This window comes from Chiroxiphia lanceolata, chromosome 1 (genome assembly GCF_009829145.1).
Source record: "Chiroxiphia lanceolata isolate bChiLan1 chromosome 1, bChiLan1.pri, whole genome shotgun sequence".
In the NCBI taxonomy this organism is placed as follows: domain Eukaryota; kingdom Metazoa; phylum Chordata; class Aves; order Passeriformes; family Pipridae; genus Chiroxiphia; species Chiroxiphia lanceolata.
The window spans coordinates 86,695,710-86,713,492 of NC_045637.1; the positions used below are offsets into that span (position 1 = coordinate 86,695,710).

Below are 17,783 nucleotides of genomic sequence, written 5' to 3' on the forward strand. Positions count from 1 at the left end.
TGATTTGTAAATGAGGGAAGAGCAGTGCACGTCATTTATCTCAACTTTTGGAAGATCAGCACTCTCACCCAAAATACTCTTGTATCTGAGTTCAGATGTTACTGTCTGGATGAGGAAATGAAAACAGGTTGGATGGCAAGTCTCTGAGGACAGCAGTTAACTGGTCCTACTTCGCCTGCAGGCCAGTAGCAGGTGCAGTAGTGCAGGGGTCTGGGACCTTCCCTGGTGTACTCTTTATCAGTGAGGTGATAGAAAGCAATGGAGCCACACATAAGGTGTGGAGGTGACACCAAACTAGAAGGACAAAGCAATACAGTCACAAGGACAAGGCTGGAGGAATGTGGTGACAGAAACCTTGTGAGATTCAGAAAGGTCAAATACAACATGTTGCACCTGGAATTAAATAACCCCTGGCTTCAGTGCCAACCAATGGCTGCCCAGCCAGGGAGCAGCACTGCTGAGAAGATGCTCAAGTGAGCAGTGACCTGGGCACCAGCCAAGGCCTGACTACCACCAGCAGAGTCACAGGCAGCAGATGAAGCAGATCAGCTCAGCACTTGTTAGTCCTGCCATAGGAGATGGGGCTGTTTCAGCCCAGACATGCAACGGCTTTGGGGAACATAAAGAAATAGCAAGCTGCCCCTATGTATGAGGAGTTTATTGCGAAGATAAAGCCAAGCTCTTCAGAGCAGTGCATAGTGTGAGGACTAGAGACAGCAGAAATAAATGGAAACGAGAGATTCAAACTGGATGTAAGAGGGGAAAAAACCCCACTTTTCCCTCTGAGGACAGCTGAGCAGTGGAACAAGTTACCTAAGGAGATTGTCCTGTCACCATCGTTGGAGGTTTTCAATATCCAATTGCATAAAGCTCTGAGCTACCAACTCTGATCCCATAGATGACCCTGTTTGAGCAGGAGGTGGGCCCAAGATCCCCCAAGGTCCATTTCCACCTGAGTGACACACTGATTCTATGATGATACTTTGCAAAAGCTCCTCATTAAGTCTCACTCATGAAATAAAATGTTATTCCTAGCAATTCAAAAGTAGCAGACTATGATTTAAAGTAACTTTTAAAATTCTTGGTAATTTTTGTCCTGTGTTCAGGCAGTGTCTAATGAATCTCAGCCTGCTTGAAACCAGAAAGCTATACCACAGGTAACATTTAAATTCAGTGGTTTTCCTGAGTGTCCAAGTTGGTTTCTCTTACTTTTTTGACTGTAACTTTATAAATTATGATAAAAATAATCATTTCCTGACTGAAAATAAGAGAATAAGAACTTCTTGAACAATTAGGCTGATTATGGAACCTTTTTATTACAGATTTTACAAATTTACTCACTTCACTAGTACTGACAGCTGTTGGCGAGAACTCCTGGCATTCACTCCTTTGCAGTGAAGTGAGGCTCAGAACAGTACATACACAGTATTTTTAACTAAGGAAAAAAAAAACTTCCTTGTGAAACCACTCTTTTACAATTTTTTGAAAGTGCTTCCTTCTGTCACCAAGTCTTTAATTGTGGTAATGAAAGTTTCTCGTTTCATGTGATGTTTACAAAGCACCAGTGACTGTTCAAAAAAGCAACAGAGTTTTGCAAAATGAAACTGCTGAAACAGATTTCCTGGTCTGGTTTGACCAGACTTACAATGTGAAGTATATATGTCTAATTTATGATAGCAGCCCCAAATCAGGATCATGGCCAATTGTACTAGCTTCCTTAGCTCTCTACAGATGTACCTCTCAAGTCATAGGGACAGAATGACTATTCAGAAAATGGACTGTGAGTTTATTACTTTCTCAGGAAGGAAAGCATCCATTACATTGAGGGCACAGAATGTGAATAGAGCATGCAAGGCAAGTCAATATGGTGAATTACTAGTACAGCTTCAGTAGCAACATGAGTTAGAGGGTTTGGGCATAACTTCCCTTCCCTCCTCCCCAGCAATCATGCAAGCAGAGTCCACAGCCTCCTAACTAAAAGGATCACAGAATGGTTGAGGTTGAAAGGGATCAGAGGTCATCTGGTCCAACCCCCCTGCTCAAGCAATTCAATTGCTCAGGTAAAATCCAAGGACCTACAGTTATAATGTGCTTTAGAATGTCACCTTTTGCTTTCGGAAGGATGTTGATTTTTTGGGGAAGAGATAGATATGAGTTGTTGACTTTTAATCTGTGAAAGTACTTCTTGAGTTTAATTAATTTAAAAAAAAAAACACAAACACAAACCCTACTTTTGGAAATTATTTTACAAGTAAGAAGCACTTGGTGAATTTGAGATAATTTTTCCACGTTAAAAAAAAATTATTTCCAATAAAGTCTGAATAATGGGAACATCACAAGAATAGAACAGGAACAGATTTTGCCCTCATTATAGTGAAGTGAGGATGAGTGTTTACGGAAAGGAAATTGTACTGCTTCTTCCTGAAAATTTCCTCTAAACTCCTTGTTCTACAGGTACTCCCTTTAGTTAAGCTTTTGCCTATGACTTGATCATTTGTTCTTTCTCACGTGCAGAAAATATGGCCTGAGTCAAATGAGCTGTTGAATAGAATGGAATCCCTCCAAATAGATGCTGTACCAGAAGATACCAGTAATGGTGAAGTAGGTAAGTCCCTGTGTATTTTGCCAAAGATAAAGTTGTGTACAAAGCAAGTAACCTTACCATTAAGGGGTTATGAAGAAACTCAATTATTCAGCACTTCAGAAAGAATTGTAATCACTGAAAAGAATAAATTTCTTCCCAGAAGTCATACTTACTATAAATTTTCCATCATCTACAGTTCAAACCCATTCCATTTTACAGTATTCTGCTTTCATCTTCCACACTGAAAATTTTGTTCAACATTAGACTTTTCAATGGTCACTGTGATAATTACTTTTCATACTTCATCTTTCTTCCCATCCTTTTGTTTATGCCAACTGCTTGCTCTGTAGGCTTTACTTTTTTTCTCACTCCATCCTTTCTTATGAATGCTCTGAATACGACCAGGATGCATAATTGTAACATATTCCTTTGTTTGTTACCTTGCTTTCAAAGGAATCTGAGGAGCACTAATTTTTCTCTCCTTCCTCTCCTATTTTCTATCAAGGCTTGGATGAATTGCATGTTTTGTGATTTTATAGAGGTGTCTCACTAATATCTAATGATAAAGTTTTGTAGTAGTGTATCTGGAATTCTTTTACCAAAGTTTCCTAATGTCAAAGGACATAGGATCTTATTTGCAAAACTGATTTACAAGATATAAAATTCAGTAGAAATAAAATTCTGCTACGTTAACTCACACCACTTGAAATACATTATTAAATGAATAATGTTAAACTGTAACGTGCAACTAATAAATCTTTCCCAGAGCTAGGTTTAACATAATTGTTCCTCAGTGGAACTGATGGACTTAGGGCAGCCCCACTGCTGTATTTTTAAATGAGCACAGTTACATTTGCTTAGCAGAAACAATCATGTATCGCTGCTGCAGATTGCAGATGCTCTTGTGATTTACGTATGAAAAGCTTTATTGTGAATCTACACTGCAGAAAGATGCTATCTTGGCAGCCTGTCAGTCAAAGTTGGGGTTTTTTTCTGTAATCAGTGGGCATTACTCAGACAGTGGTAGTGAAAGGCATCCCACAGGATCTGTTCATACAGCTCAAGCTTTCCCTGGAGAACAGATGCCGTATCGTTTATGCTAATACTGTCTCTTTTGATGGGGTTATTTCTGTATTAGCTTATTCCTCCCAGTCCCTCTCTAGCAGTGGCAATAGAAGAAGCAGAGCAAGTCAGACTGAAGGTGTACTAATATACAACCATCAAAAGGAACTAATTTTGGTGCTGCCTAATATGGCCTGAAATCATGTAATTTGGGGAAGAAAAATTAAAAAAAAATTTGAAAAATCAGTTCATTAGCATTATCTGAGCTAAATAGAAGCACATACATACATTTTATTCCAATTTTACAGTGATTTGTAAGACTCACTTGGTTTAGGCACTGTAATATGTCTTCTAGAAAAGTTTGAAGCTTTCAGAACTTGAAGAAAGCATCTGTGGTCTTACCCTTAAAAATATAAGTACAAGTTATAACAAGCAGATTTTTACATTCTTACCTGGAATGCTGCAGCATGATCCAGATCATACTCCATCTGGTTCAAGACTGAAGTAAAGCTTCCTTTGATATTGAGAATTAGTTTGAAAGATGTAGATGGCACAGACTATTTTATCTGGTAGACATTACTTGTAAAAATGTATTCTTTGGGACCACAAAGAATAAACTAGACAAAAAGTATTCATCAAGAAATACCCAGACAGGATACTTTACACAATCATTTTTAAATAAGATTTGAATGACAAATTATTTGTGCTGTATGAAGTTATACCTGTTATTACAGAGGTGTTATTTTCCATCCTGTTACACTTCAGTTTTGCACTGATTAAACTCCAGTGCTAGTGGCGACACACAGTAAATCAGACCCTGCAAATGCCTTGAGGAATGTTTGTTTCAGTGGTTGAAAACTTAATGTCAATATAAGCAGAGTGTGCAGTGAATTCTCACACCACTTGAGTGAGATTTTGACACTTACAGCTTAAACAAATCTGTACTTCTAGATATAAATCTGTTATACTCACCAGTAGAGCTGTTTTATTTTATAGAATGCCTTTTGCTGAAAGTAATTTTATATTTTCACCTTTTATATATACCACAATAATAAAGGTAGGTTAATAGATTCTAGTATCATTGCAACAAGTTCAATTTGGATGTTTTCCAAATATTTAATTTTCCTCCCTTTCAGATCAGCCTAATTCTCTACACAGCTCTCAAGGTCCCGAGACCAGTCATGTTAATGAAGCCCTGTTTGCTGCCTCCCCCAAGAACCAGCCTGTTGAGAGCTGCGAGACCTCTTTTGCACCTGCTGATAATCTAGAAAGAAAACTTCAGTGTGAATACAACTATCATGTATTTGGGAGCCGGATGGATAAAGCAGTTCCACCTGTACTACACACCCGTGAAATGACAGAGGAAGAAAGGAGACGGAGAGTTTCCTGCGATCCGTTTGCAAAGCCATCTCCTACTTCCCAGAAGAGTGAACTGCATCCAAGAGCTGAAAAAACAGGATCAAACACTAACCCATATGTCTGGTCAAACCACGATCCAAATTTCTGGTCACAGGCAGGATCAAACACTAAACCACATGTTCGATCAAACCCTGATCCAAACTTCTGGTCACGGGCAGCTGCAACAACACCAAACCAGGGAACAGTTTTTTATGGGCCAAACCGTAACAGTCTTCTAACAGGAAACCCAGAGGATCTCTATGGATTGTGTTTAGCCAGTAACTTTAGCCTAAGTAAACCTCCTGTGCCAGAATCTGGCCAAAACCTGCAGTCACAAACCAATGTAAACTGGTATTCGAAGAATTCAGACACAGATACAGGTGAGATTCCTCTTTGCCCAACACCTATGTTTCTGAAAACTCACTTTTCGTTTATTAAACGAAGTGGTCGAGAGCATTTTGCAGCTTAAGGAACAACTCGTAGCAAAGGTGAATTTATTTCATGAAATTCTCTTTGTTTACCTGAGGTTACTTAGCTCTCTGAAACACTCTAGCTTTGACTTCATTATGCTGCTTTCACTGATTTCAGGCTGTTAATTTCAAATGAACCATTTCTTAAGCACCAGTGTTATAGAAGAGCATGATAACCAACACCTGACTCCTCAGCTACCAGCCAAGTAATAGCACACAGGAAGTATTGATACAGCAGCTCCCAAAACCAAGAGCTGCTATCAGTCATTTTAGGAAAGGAAAGGAGAACTTTGACTCTCAGAAATGTGACATTCATACCATAGGTTCTGCTCATTCAAAAACAGCATTTGTAGCATTTCAGAAATTAGATGGGTATTTTGAGCTTGATTTGCAGCAAGCCAAGAGACTCCTAAGTTCAGGGAGCCAGCAAGGAGCTAAGGCTTGTAATTGGTTTCTCCAGAGAGCTCTGTCTGGTACTGAGGGGGAGCTTCTATTGGTATTTGCTAGTAAGCCATGTAGTAGAAAGGTATGGAGACAGAGACAGAAGAGAACACTGAGCATTGGCAAAACATAAATAAGTGGTAATAAGAGACCTACAAGATAGAACTTTTAGGAACTAGAGATAGCATGAGATATATTAGCCTGCTCTTACTAAATATTGGATATTTTTAGTATGGTATTATTTTCCAGGTCATCTCACAAGAAAATAAAGAATGCCTAGCTTTTTACAAGCAGAATGCCACAAAGGTGTTATTCTGTTAAATTACTCATGCAGAGACTCTGATTAGTTGTTTCTGTGAGTTTATTTGCTGAAATGAATCTGAGAACTGTTATGTCAGAAGGCAGGCATTAGAACTGTCAACATCACTAATAAAGGAAAACCTTCTGTTGGAAAGGAATAAGGAAAACAGTTATTGTAGGGAGGTTGTGTGAAGCAGTGTAGCAGATACCAGACCGAGATGCAGAACAGCATTGCAGCTCTTCCACTGACTTGTTTGGTGACTGTAACCCAGACGCTCTTGCTGCCCTATCATGAGTTGTAGAGCTCATCTGTGAGCATCCCTGAGCTGGAAGTTATATCTCTGCCAGATATTACTGCCGACAGAAGATGCAGTGATGTCCCATGCCTTTGCTAGAGCTGCTCACAAGCAATGTGCTAATATAAACCACAGTCAATCTCAGCACTAAGCAGTAGGAACACACTTGGTAGTTTGGAATTTTCCAATTGGAATACCTGATACGAGGCAGCTCAGTCCATAACTGCGGTGTGCTGCGATCCACACCGCCAGGTATCCATACGCCCATGTGAGAGCCCATTGCCCTCACTGGGATCCAAGGATGGTTAAGGCTATTAGTCACTGAGCAAAAACCACAAGGAGATCATTGCTTAAATTAGAGTTATTCAAGGAGATACAATCCTGCTAATTAAAAAGCTTCTCATTTTTCTGTATTTGAGAGCACTGTGTACTTTCACTTTTACAAATATGGCAGTCATTGTTAAGTACATTTGCTTTTTTATTTACGTGATGCTTTTGGCATTTTTTTGTTTTCTCTCTTTGTATAGGTAACAAGGATTCCACTTCTTTCACAAGGGGAACTTTTGCATATTATCCTAGCTCACCAGGAGTAAGCCCGGGTAAGTGCTGTAGCCTTCATCTATCCTGGTAGCCAACCTGCTATGCATTGCACCCTGACCAGCAAAACAAAAAACTTTAGGAACTTGAAATATATATGTTATTGCTAAATACCTCTAACCACAGCTGAAGTTATCAGTACCAGTATGTAAAACTAATTCCTGTCTCTAGCAGAACCTATACACACCATCAAACATGATGAATCAAGGATAACATCTTCTTATATGTAAGAACTTCTTTTAAAAACATGAAGGCATTGCAAAATCTCCTGCACACCTAAACTAGTCACTTTCTTAGATTAAGCGTCAAGCTGCTGTGACTCTGCCCAACTGTTGAACCACACATGCATTTGGGACACTTTGTCCTATCCTGCTCTGGATTTTTAATACAAATCTCTAGCTGCAGGCTTCATCTGATCAGCCTTCATTGGGGCACAGGTCTCTACAGTTCAACTGTCTTGAACCCCTGAAATGGTGTTATGTCCTTCAGGAGTTGTTAATATATGCTTCTTTCAAGTTGTGTTGCTTGGGGCACCCTGAATTCTTTAATTAACCCTTTCAAGGCTTGTCCAGTTTGTAAATGGTCTACACTTACAAAGGAAAGCTGAAACAGCAGGTTTTTGTCTTCTTGACTTTGGACCCCTTAGAGTCTTTAGATGATGACACAAACATGACAAGCAGCAAAGTGTAGAGACTTGGGAAAGGAGATTTATAAGCACAATAAGTTTTGCTGTTAATATTGACAAAGCATTTTGTACACATTTTCCTACCTTATGCTAGATAGTGACTTAGTTTCATGTTATGTGTGGAAATCAGACAAGAGTAAGCAAAAGACCAAATTACATGTTTAACTAATCACTTCTTATGAGCAAAAAGAAGTAATTTACTGTAGTCTCACAGAACTTCAAAGTCATAACTGTAAACCTGAACCTACATCTATAAAAAGTAAAGCTGAGATGCAGAAGTGAAGCTTTAAGGTTTAAAAGAAAAAAGCATTCAAGTAAAGGCTGACCCCCTGAAGCTGTTGGCCAACAGAAAGTGAGACTGCTGCTACACATTTCCAAAGCACAGGGAACATTATTTACAGTCCAGTAACTACCAGCATGTAAAGCTTGGTTATGGCACTTTGTTACAGAACAGACTGGGCTTTCACTGAAGTACATTTGTGTCACACTGCATAGTGAAAATACGCTCACAGTTGCCATAAATGGCTATTTCTGCATTAATGCAATGAAAACATTTAATCCCTTCCCTTATTAGTAGAACCTTCTTCCTCCTTATGTTATTTCTTGACATTTTGAACCACATGCAGTTGTTTATAAATTTGTATTAAAGTCCCTTATACAGACGACTCAATCAAATACAACATTAGTAACAGCTCTGGAATTCAAATTGGATCCTACAACCACATGAAGATTGAAGAGCACAATCAGCACATCAGCACTTCTCCTGCTGCTACAGAAGCAAATTATAGACAATATGAAGCAATGGGTATATTTGGTAAGAAAAATATCTCCCTAGTTTTCATGTATTCTCCCTATGTAATTATCCAAGAATCATTTGGTTTGGAATGTATGAAACACTCAAACTGGTAAAAGCAAGGCTATGATTGGAGGTCCTCACCTGACTTACAGTTTAAATTTTAGAATATCCTGAGATATGAAGATCATAGAGTCCAGTGTCTGACATCACACAGGGAAATCTTAAAGTTAAACCGTATATCTTAGAGCTGTGACCGCTTCACTCAGGTAGAAGTTGGAAGATTTTGAAATTTAATTTTTTTTTCCTTGGTCAATACTAAATTAAACTATCTCTGTGTATTCTTAAGTAAACAAATCATTTGTGTCCTGGAATATAAAACACACCATACATCTGTTTAAGAACTCTAGGAAGGGGTTTTTCAGTCTTGCAGGTTTAAGTCACAAACCATGATAGCTTCAGATCAAAGAGCAAGTCCAGCAACTGATGTGTGAATACACATGTTCTGACTGGGCATTTCTTTCCTGGCATTGCTGGGTTATGCTGCCTCCATGAAGTCCAATTCTGGTTATATCACTAAGATTCTGTCTCCAGACGTTACCAATAAATAGTAGTGGGAGGACAGGAGAGATAGCAAAAGGAGCAGAAGAAATGTTAAAAAATGCCATTTTCTTACACTCTTCTTCTTTTTGCAGATGATACTACTGTCCTGACTGCCAAACATCTGAATCTAGTGAGAGAAAAGTTGGCTAAGCAGTGGAAGCACTGTGCTCGGAAACTGGGCTTCTGTGATCCTGAGATTGATGAAATCGATCATGATTATGAACGAGATGGACTAAAAGAAAAAGTTTACCAAATGCTGCTTAAGTGGGAAATGAGGGAAGGCTCCAAAGGTGCTACAGTTGGAAAACTTGCCAAGGCCCTCTTTGGCTGCCAAAGACTGGATCTCCTTACTAGTTTGATGCTAATCAAGGATGAATAATTTGACTGACAGCTGTGGGAAAGTGAGGGTATTTTTTCCTGAAGACCTTCCAATAACAAATAATTCTGAACAGACTTTCTGGAATTCTTCTTCTTGCACAGACTTTTTGGAACATAGTTTTTCTGCCAAGCAGTTTTCAATGAATACCTTCAGTAAATCAAAAAGTTTATGTCACGATATTTGGCCTTCCAAGGGACAAAATAAATTAAGCATCTTCCTTCTGAATAGAATGATTGTCCAGAGATAACAACAACAATGCAATACAAATATTGATTCAAGGAGAATGTGTTACCCAAAATTTCTGGATTCTACATTCTGTCTTGAAACATTTTGGGACCCTTGTTCAGTTCAGAACAAAAGCATGTCATTTCAACAAAGCAATATATGAGTAATAATATGCAAAAGACTGACTTACTTCTTGAAAAACTTGTACAGAAAATTAAATCAACTGTTAAATTTTGCCAGAAGTGCCAATTGCTTTAAGTCAATAACATTATTTTTCAAATATTTTTATAATTTTTATTAAATACATGTGTCTAGAATTATGCAGAACAGCAGCATAAATAAGAGCAAAAACTATTTCTGGCTTAAAAAGGCTATACTTGGTATTTTACAGATTAATATTGCATTAGTTTTTTACATTGTTTGGTACAAAAGATTTTACATGTCAAGTTTCTTATCTGCTTTATGAAACAGTGAAAAAATAAATTCAATCTGTATTCAATCCAAAGTAAGAACTCTGGAATACAACAGCTTTGGGAAGGGAAAGGTGCCTTATTACCTCTTGACAGAAGACCCATTCTCCTACTCGCTCTTGGGGCTCATAGTGACTAGAATGTCACTAGTTTTTAATCTCTTGGACTGCATTTATATTAGTGGGTTAAATGTGCCTGGGAATGTTTCTGGGTGCTGAGGGTAAGATAGCATGCTGATGCTGCAGCCTGCTGCCAGGATAGCAAATTCTTTAAACCTCCAAAATTTTGTGCAAAGGCTTTTTCACAGCGCTCAGGTTCTTTTGGGGAACACTGGAAAAACTCTGTAGTCTAAGTGATGGTATCCCAGTGCCTGGAGATGTTCCTTGTCACTCTGACTTCCTGGTATTGACATGATCTCATTGTGCAAGATCTGTGAAAGAATTACTGAGCTGTAAGTTTTTATGCCTGAAGAATAATTATGCAAAACCTTTCCGAGGAAGAATGATACCTCCTATTTCCATCAAATCTACAAGTATTTCCAACAGATGTTTCAGAGCAGGTAATTGTTTATGCTGTAGATTAAAGCACTAAGTTTCATTAGTGTTCATAAATGTTCATTGTTATCGTCAAAAAAGGCTAATAATTTACTGAAAGTGTAGTTAGAATGGATTTCTGCTCCTTGATACAGCAGCTACCATTTTAGTGGAATCAAAATGAAACTAACCAAAGCAAGCATCAACATATTTGTCATCTTTAAATCTACAAGGCAATAGTGTAAATGGCCCCCCAAAATGGCGACTTTAGCAGAAACCTGTACAAAGAGCATGTCATCCATTCAGACACTAGAGCATTTCTATATTTATTGTTAATGCACATTAAACTCTCCTTTCATGGAGGGTAGCTTGGGATGTATCAGTATGTACTATAGTAATACTTATATTTTTAATTCCTCAGAATTAATTGCATTGCCTTACTGTTTTCACTTAGCAACATGCTAAATTTTATATAAATTCTTGAGTATAATAGAGAATGAAATGTTTTACTTGTCTAATATAATGAGCATACACTTTCCAGAAGAAAAACAGTTACTCTTCTTAAAGTAGATAGAGAAATGGACTAGGGGGTATCTTCTCTATGTCAGTCCACAGAGTGTTACAGCTAGCAGCTATGTTACTATGTTATTTCATGAAACAGGTTCCAGAAAGATCAGAAAGTCCATTTATGTCCTGTTAACATTGGTTGCACTGTAGTGTTACATCAATTCCCTAGTCCCCATTGGCTTTTTAAAGTCTCCCATATCTGTAGTCTTTATTATACAACATGCAATTTTTCCACCATAAGATCCTTGTCTTATTTGTTACACAGAATGGTAATCATTTAATGGGCATACATTAAGTGCTTCATTTCTTCTTTATTAAAGCAAGCCCAGACCTTATTTTCTGAAACAACAACAAAGATGTAGAACAAAAACAAGAAGCGTTTCAGAACAAGACTTAGGCATAGGGCAGTCCTAGATCTTAAAAGCAGGACATGGGAGATGAAGGTCATTTTAGCTTTGATGTTTTGTCAAATCCAATTCTAGACTGGTGCTCATAGTTCAGGTGACATTGTAGATGGTATAGAAAACAACCACTAAACTGAGAGCTAGAGACAAACTCCTTCAGTACAGCCCTTACAGAACTCAATCACAGAGAAGATTGAGCTTCCTGGGCAGAAAATCTGAAGTACAACAAACCCTTTAGCATAATGTGGAAAACCACAAATAAAAGAGGACCCAATGCCTGGAAGCTGCAGCCAGGCATGCCAAATTAGAATATATATTTAATAATAAAGATGATTAACTACTGGAATAAACCACCAAGGGATTCTGTGTATCCTCTTGGTATCTTTTAATTAAGACTGCTCTTGTTTCTTAAGATGGATATAGTTGAAATCAAAGCTATAGGTCTCAATACAACATTAACTAGGTGAAATGTGAAAGTAAACGGTGTACAAGAAGTCCAAAGAAAGGAGTTAGTGCTCTCCCCTGACCTAAAAATGTACATAAATATTAAGTATAGCAGAGAGAGATCAGATAATATTAACTTACTGGGTTGCTCATTTCATCTACCACCTGTGCCCCACCCCCTCTGATCAAAAAAAAAAATCAAGGATGGAGTTGATTTTTGAAAAGCAACCTATCCTGAGAGATCAAAAATGCAGGAAAATAATGGGGGCAAGGAAGAAAGAGAGAGATGTATTATGGCACAGATCCAATACCCTTCGTGGCAAAAGAAAGGAGAGGAAGGACAGAAGAATAATTTCACATAAAACTGGCAAGCTATCAGCCTCAAGGGCAGAGGCAGCAGTAATGCAGCAGCCTTACAGAGATTCTTCATAAGATGGGTGAGGTGCAAGACAGGGAGAAAAAGGCTGCAAGTTGCAGCATCAGACCTCCTCTTCAGGGTCTCCCCTTGAAGAACAAGAGGTGAACTCATCCACTTATGCACAAGGACATTATGTTTTTCCATTTTAACAGAGCAAGTGCTTTCAGACTTCAGATCAAATACCACTCAAGTACGACCTCCAGCTGGTAACTACAGTTATCATTACACAGCAGCCAACCTGTCCTGAAATTCTTAAATGCAGAGAGGATTGAGTCCATGCAATTCGGAGCAATTTATTTGGTTGATTTTGTTACTCTGCCCTTATTAACAGTGTACAGGCAGCTAAGAAGTTTGAGGAATTTTTACTCCTTCCAAAATAGTTGCTAAATAATACCAATTAATAATGCTGAGTTAAAAACTCAGAGAGGACAGTGTTGCAAGTATTTGGTATGTGAACGTCAAACTGAGCTGGCAACATACAGCTCCTCTTCCTCAGAGGCCAGTTTCCAAGGAGAGACGATACACAAGAACTTGGTCTCTGACTGATTGAGCTTTTAGTAAACTGTGTCACTTCTCCCTGAGTTTTCACCACTGTTCAATAACAAACAAAAACCATCCTTCAGCATTCAGGCACATGGAAAATAAAGTAAGAATCTCTGAGCCTCTAAAACATGCCCTGCTATGTACACAGTGAGACGGAGCTACAGGGAAACAAAATAGGAAAGATCATCCAGTACAAGCAGGGACATATTAGAGCTAACTAGCACTTGGAAGGCTTTCTTCACTGGATCCTAGTGCCCTCATGGCACTTTTTTCTGTCCCTTCCTCATCCCAGACTCTACAGACTAAAGAAAGTGCTTCTTGCAGCATGCCAGTTTCCCTCCTGGCATACTAATGAGCATCAGGAGTCAGCTGACTGGTGCTCATTTGTTCCCCAGCACAAAACAGCACCTAGTGAAAGTGGAGCTCCTTAATACAGCCCCTGGGGAGAAGAGAAGGGGGAAGTTAGGATCAGTTCAGGGTCTAGGGTGCAGAGTCTATCTTTGTGGTGGAGGAAGTATTGTATTGCCTATGAGCAAAACAAAGGAGACGAGAGTTCTAACTTAAGCTGGGTTTCCCCCTCCGCTATAACTCTAAGTAGGTCACTTCCTTTCTCTTAAGAACAGTTTCCTCATCTCTTTGGCAGAAGTTAGTGTCTGTACCAGAACTAAGATATGATCAGATAATAAGCATTAGAGCTTACAGAGCTCAGAGAAATGCTTGATGAGAGCTGTTTGAAACCAAAATCCACGCTAATCACCTTAACAAACCAGTAATACTGCTTGGATTTTGAATGATAGGTTTCAACTCCTGTGTTCCCCCCCTCATTAGTTGAGAGAACTAAATGTAGCACTGGAAAGGATGTCTTGGTCACCGAGTTCGTACAACTCCTTCCATAAACAAACCAAGAACCATCTTCCAAATGTTGCTCTTGCCCTGTCCAAGGGAGAAGCTGTTTCTGTTTTTGTACCAGAGTATTTGGAGTAATTTCATATCTCTGAATCTAGAATGCCCTGAATCTGAGCAGAAATTATGCCAAGACTCTGCCTGGATTTACAAAATGTAGACCATACTCAACTTTGAAATGACAAGACCATCTCACAGTGACACGCTCGCACTTGTGATTTATAATGCAGTTATTCACAAACATATGAAAGGTATGCAGACACTGTTTGAGCTGACAGAAAACTATCCTTTGCTAGCTAAAGAAAAATGCAGGCAAACATAAAGAAAATCATTAAATATGTGTCTGTGTTTTAGTTTCTTAATCAGCCTAAAATGTTCTTTGAGGCAAGATATCTGGGATCTTTTTCTACTAGCTGTTATGCTTATGAAAAAGCATCCTTTTCTTTGTGATATAAGTCCAATTGGTCTCAATTTGGCTAATATTGTAGCTAAATAGGCCTCCTGCTACAAAAACACATGCTGCTACTCTCCACACTTCGCAGCTTCAAAAGTCATGCCACATTCACTGAGTCTTTCTTGTTTGGAAGGCCAATACCAAATCACAGAAACATCAGCATTTTCATATCTTTGTTCTGAATTTTGCAATTCATCACTACTCAAATCTTACCTCTTTATGGAGCTGAAGCAACAAGGTTTTGTCCTAAGGTGAAAACATTGCTCTAACAATCAACATCCAAGAGGCTCAAGAGCCCAAGCATCAAAACAGGCTTGAAATAGCAGCATATTTCACTTCATAGAAGTAGCTGAAATAAATGAGGTATAAATGATCAGTCAGCGTATACACAGACTCAAAGAAACAAAGTCTACAGCAACACCTGGATCATTGGAGATCCCAACCAGTCACAGACATAGCTGTAACAAAGTTGAAGCACAAACTGATGCCACTGTGCTGAGCTGAAATGAGACTCCTGGGCGCAGGAGTCAGGGTGTGGGGGACACCCCAGCCGAGGCTGATCATGGCCATTAAAGCCTATTAGTGCCTCAGCGGCCCTGACAAATGAGTCAGGCTTTCTTTGAAAGCACAGCAGTGACACCCTCCAGAGCACTGTGTGGATATTAGAGAGAAATCCTGCCAGCAGCAGTCAGAAACTGCCATTAAATGCAAGTTTCTGCCTGTAGAGATGGCCATAGTGGAGAGATGGGGTAACACCAAGGTCGCCAAAAAAATTACATGGCAGTTAAGAGGTAAAGGGAAATCTGTGTTCAGGGACACATCACTGGCAGAGCAGTGCTACCTCTTTTAAATATTTTTTTCTTTTCTTTTCCATGCAATGGCCAGATACAGGTACTCTCCAGAACCCGAACCATCAGTAGTAATCAGACAAATAAAAACATGTTATGGGAGTGGACAGGAGAACTAGTGCTCCAGTTGTTCTCAACTATTTCATAGGCTGTGTAAAAGTAAGCCAAAGTCTGGCTTGCTCAAAGTGTTTTCTCCCCACTCATTCAGTAATTTAAGAGAAGAACCTTTTGGAGGAAATAATTGAGCTGAAATACTGAATTCTCTCAGGTGCTCATCATTATGTGCAAATCTGCTTTATTAACAAGATTGGATGTTCTGGTGAACTGAGTAGGTTGAACACGGTTTGAATATGTGAGTTAGCACTCAGTTTGTCCCCAGATCATCCACCCCCTGCATTCTGCCTTGTCAGAGTCCTGCTTCCATTGCCTTTGGGAGGGGTTGCGTGGTCCAGGCATTTGGGAGAGGAATGGCCACTTTACAGGCCTCATGTGCTTCAGAGCTGCAATTGCAGGCCTGCAGACAACACACGGTGCAACACCGTGACAGCTTTTTCTACAGAGGGACCTCTCAACTTCTGTCACACTGATAGTGGAGTTAACCCATCTGAAACCACTCCAACCTTAAGTGGTACATGAATCTCCTCAACTCCCTTTTCTCTCACCTGGGAAGGGCTTCTGGTTTTACCTTACTAATTACTTCTTCCCCTGCCCCTACATTGTATAATGAACCCTTTCTACCCAATGCCTCAGCACACATTCTGAAAATTTGTCACATTTCCTTCAGCCACAGTAGGTAGGGGATATGTAGAAAGATTAGATTGAAAGGTATTTTAACAGGAATGGAGTTGGATACAAGTTTGAGACCTTTCCCTCTGAAAGCTCATTGTAATACATGAGATAGGAGCCCCTTGTGATTTGTGGAAAACGCAGAATTCAGAAAAAAAATTAAGTTTTTGCAGCAGTAGACCAAGCTACTAATTTTTTCCTAAACACAGAATAGTCAGCCATCTCCTCCAGTCATTTTTCACCAGAAAGAAATGTAGACAGTGACACTCACAACAACCATGAGCCTCTGAAAGTGGCCTAAGAACCAAGTAAACTGTAGGGACTTGTAGATTTCACCGAGCAAAGGCAGCTTGTCCTGATGAAGGATTCCTTGTACTTAGCCATCCTAAAGACCTTAATCTTATATAGTTTGATCTGCTCAGGGGATAAACAGAACCAGTATGCTTACACAGCTGAGTTAATCTCTTTATGCACTGGGATTTGTTATGACTGTCATTCACCTCTAAGACTTGTTACTCCCATGCACACATATGGCAGTGGGGTGGGAAGGCTGACAACTATTCCCTCTCAGGGCAGTCACTGAGTTTCCACTGGGCTGCAGTGAACATGTAACACTGACCTGTCTTGAGGAAATTCTTCTCATCCACTATAAGGCAGAAGACCTCTAGCCCAAGGTCTGTTTCAGCTCTACACCTTTCTGCTATTTTCCTGACTACTTTCTCCACCATCAGCCTGGCTGGCTGTAACTCAGGCTGTTCCATTCTCCTCCACACTCGGAAAGCAGATACCAGGGAAAGCAGTCGGTGTCCTTGGTGTTCTATAAGCAAACTGCGAGACGGTCCAGAGGAAAGCAAGACTAAGTGCTGTGGTGAAAAAATGCAGTCAGGCTGCTCCAGAGGTGGCTGGCCCTGATCAGTACAGGCACTTGCCGGGCCAAAGCCCTTGGCCAGGAGATGAGTATGCTCCTCACAAGCAGGCCTTACAAATAACACTGGTGAAGCAGAGTTAATGATTCCTGCCGAGGAAATGCCTGGGCTCTGGGATGCTGAAGGCATCACCACAGGTGAGCTGCAGTCCCCAGAGCTGCCCTCACTGTCCCAGCTGCCGGGGAAGCTGTTCTCCGGGCAGGCTTGGAGCCACAGATGACCATCGTTCTCACAGTCCATGGAGCTTCTTGCATCCCGGGCAGTGCTGGAGGCGCAGTCCACGGTTTCAGGTCCCACAATATATCTCCCAGGGCTAGAATCTTTGCTCCCTGCAGACATCTGCAGGTGGTGTCGTGTCTCGTGGGTCTCCGCCTCTTGGAGAGGATGGAGACGCTCACAGCGCCCGCTCCCCGTCACAGCCCAGCAGCCCAGCAACCGGAGCGGCGCTGGGCGGCAGCACTATCCCTTCTGGGGTTCGAGGGCGGGATTAGGGATCACTCTGCGCATGAGGAAAATGCTGCGGGCGGAGTGACCGACGCCATCCTTCCCCCCGCTCCCACCCCCGGGTGACCAATCAGCGCCGCGGGGGGGCGGGCGCCGCAGCCCAGGCGCCAAACCCTCCCCGCCCTCCCCTGAGTGACAGCGGCGGCCGCC

At 40.4% G+C, this 17,783-nt stretch overlaps 2 protein-coding genes across 6 annotated transcripts in view; one reads left to right on the forward strand and one right to left on the reverse strand.

Annotated features, from left to right (window-relative positions):
- RIPK1 (receptor interacting serine/threonine kinase 1) overlaps window positions 1-11,245 on the forward strand; it is a 23,624-nt gene extending 12,379 nt beyond the window's left edge. For 2 of the 4 annotated variants that reach the window (XM_032700448.1, XM_032700370.1), the window contains 5 exons: window positions 2,515-2,605; window positions 4,783-5,424; window positions 7,079-7,150; window positions 8,483-8,647; window positions 9,322-11,245. In XM_032700448.1, the coding sequence (XP_032556339.1) occupies window positions 2,515-2,605; window positions 4,783-5,424; window positions 7,079-7,150; window positions 8,483-8,647; window positions 9,322-9,608 (1,257 nt within the window). In that variant the 3' untranslated portion in view covers window positions 9,609-11,245. The remainder of the gene's footprint in view (window positions 1-2,514; window positions 2,606-4,782; window positions 5,425-7,078; window positions 7,151-8,482; window positions 8,648-9,321) is intronic. The other 2 variants (XM_032700287.1, XM_032700521.1) reach the window with 2 other exon arrangements.
- The window catches only part of LOC116793609, a 21,130-nt gene extending 3,370 nt beyond the window's left edge, over window positions 1-17,760 (reverse strand). Inside the window, exons 1-3 of one of the 2 annotated variants that reach the window (XM_032701593.1) lie at window positions 16,823-17,760; window positions 14,783-14,918; window positions 8,964-9,210 (exon numbers count right to left, since the gene is read on the reverse strand). In XM_032701593.1, the coding sequence (XP_032557484.1) occupies window positions 14,902-14,918; window positions 16,823-17,468 (663 nt within the window). In that variant the 5' untranslated portion in view covers window positions 17,469-17,760 and the 3' untranslated portion in view covers window positions 8,964-9,210; window positions 14,783-14,901. Of the gene's footprint in view, window positions 1-8,963; window positions 9,211-14,782; window positions 14,919-16,822 lie in introns of those variants that run through there. The other variant, XR_004359561.1, reaches the window with a different exon arrangement.
- Between the last annotated feature and the right edge of the window lie 23 nt (window positions 17,761-17,783).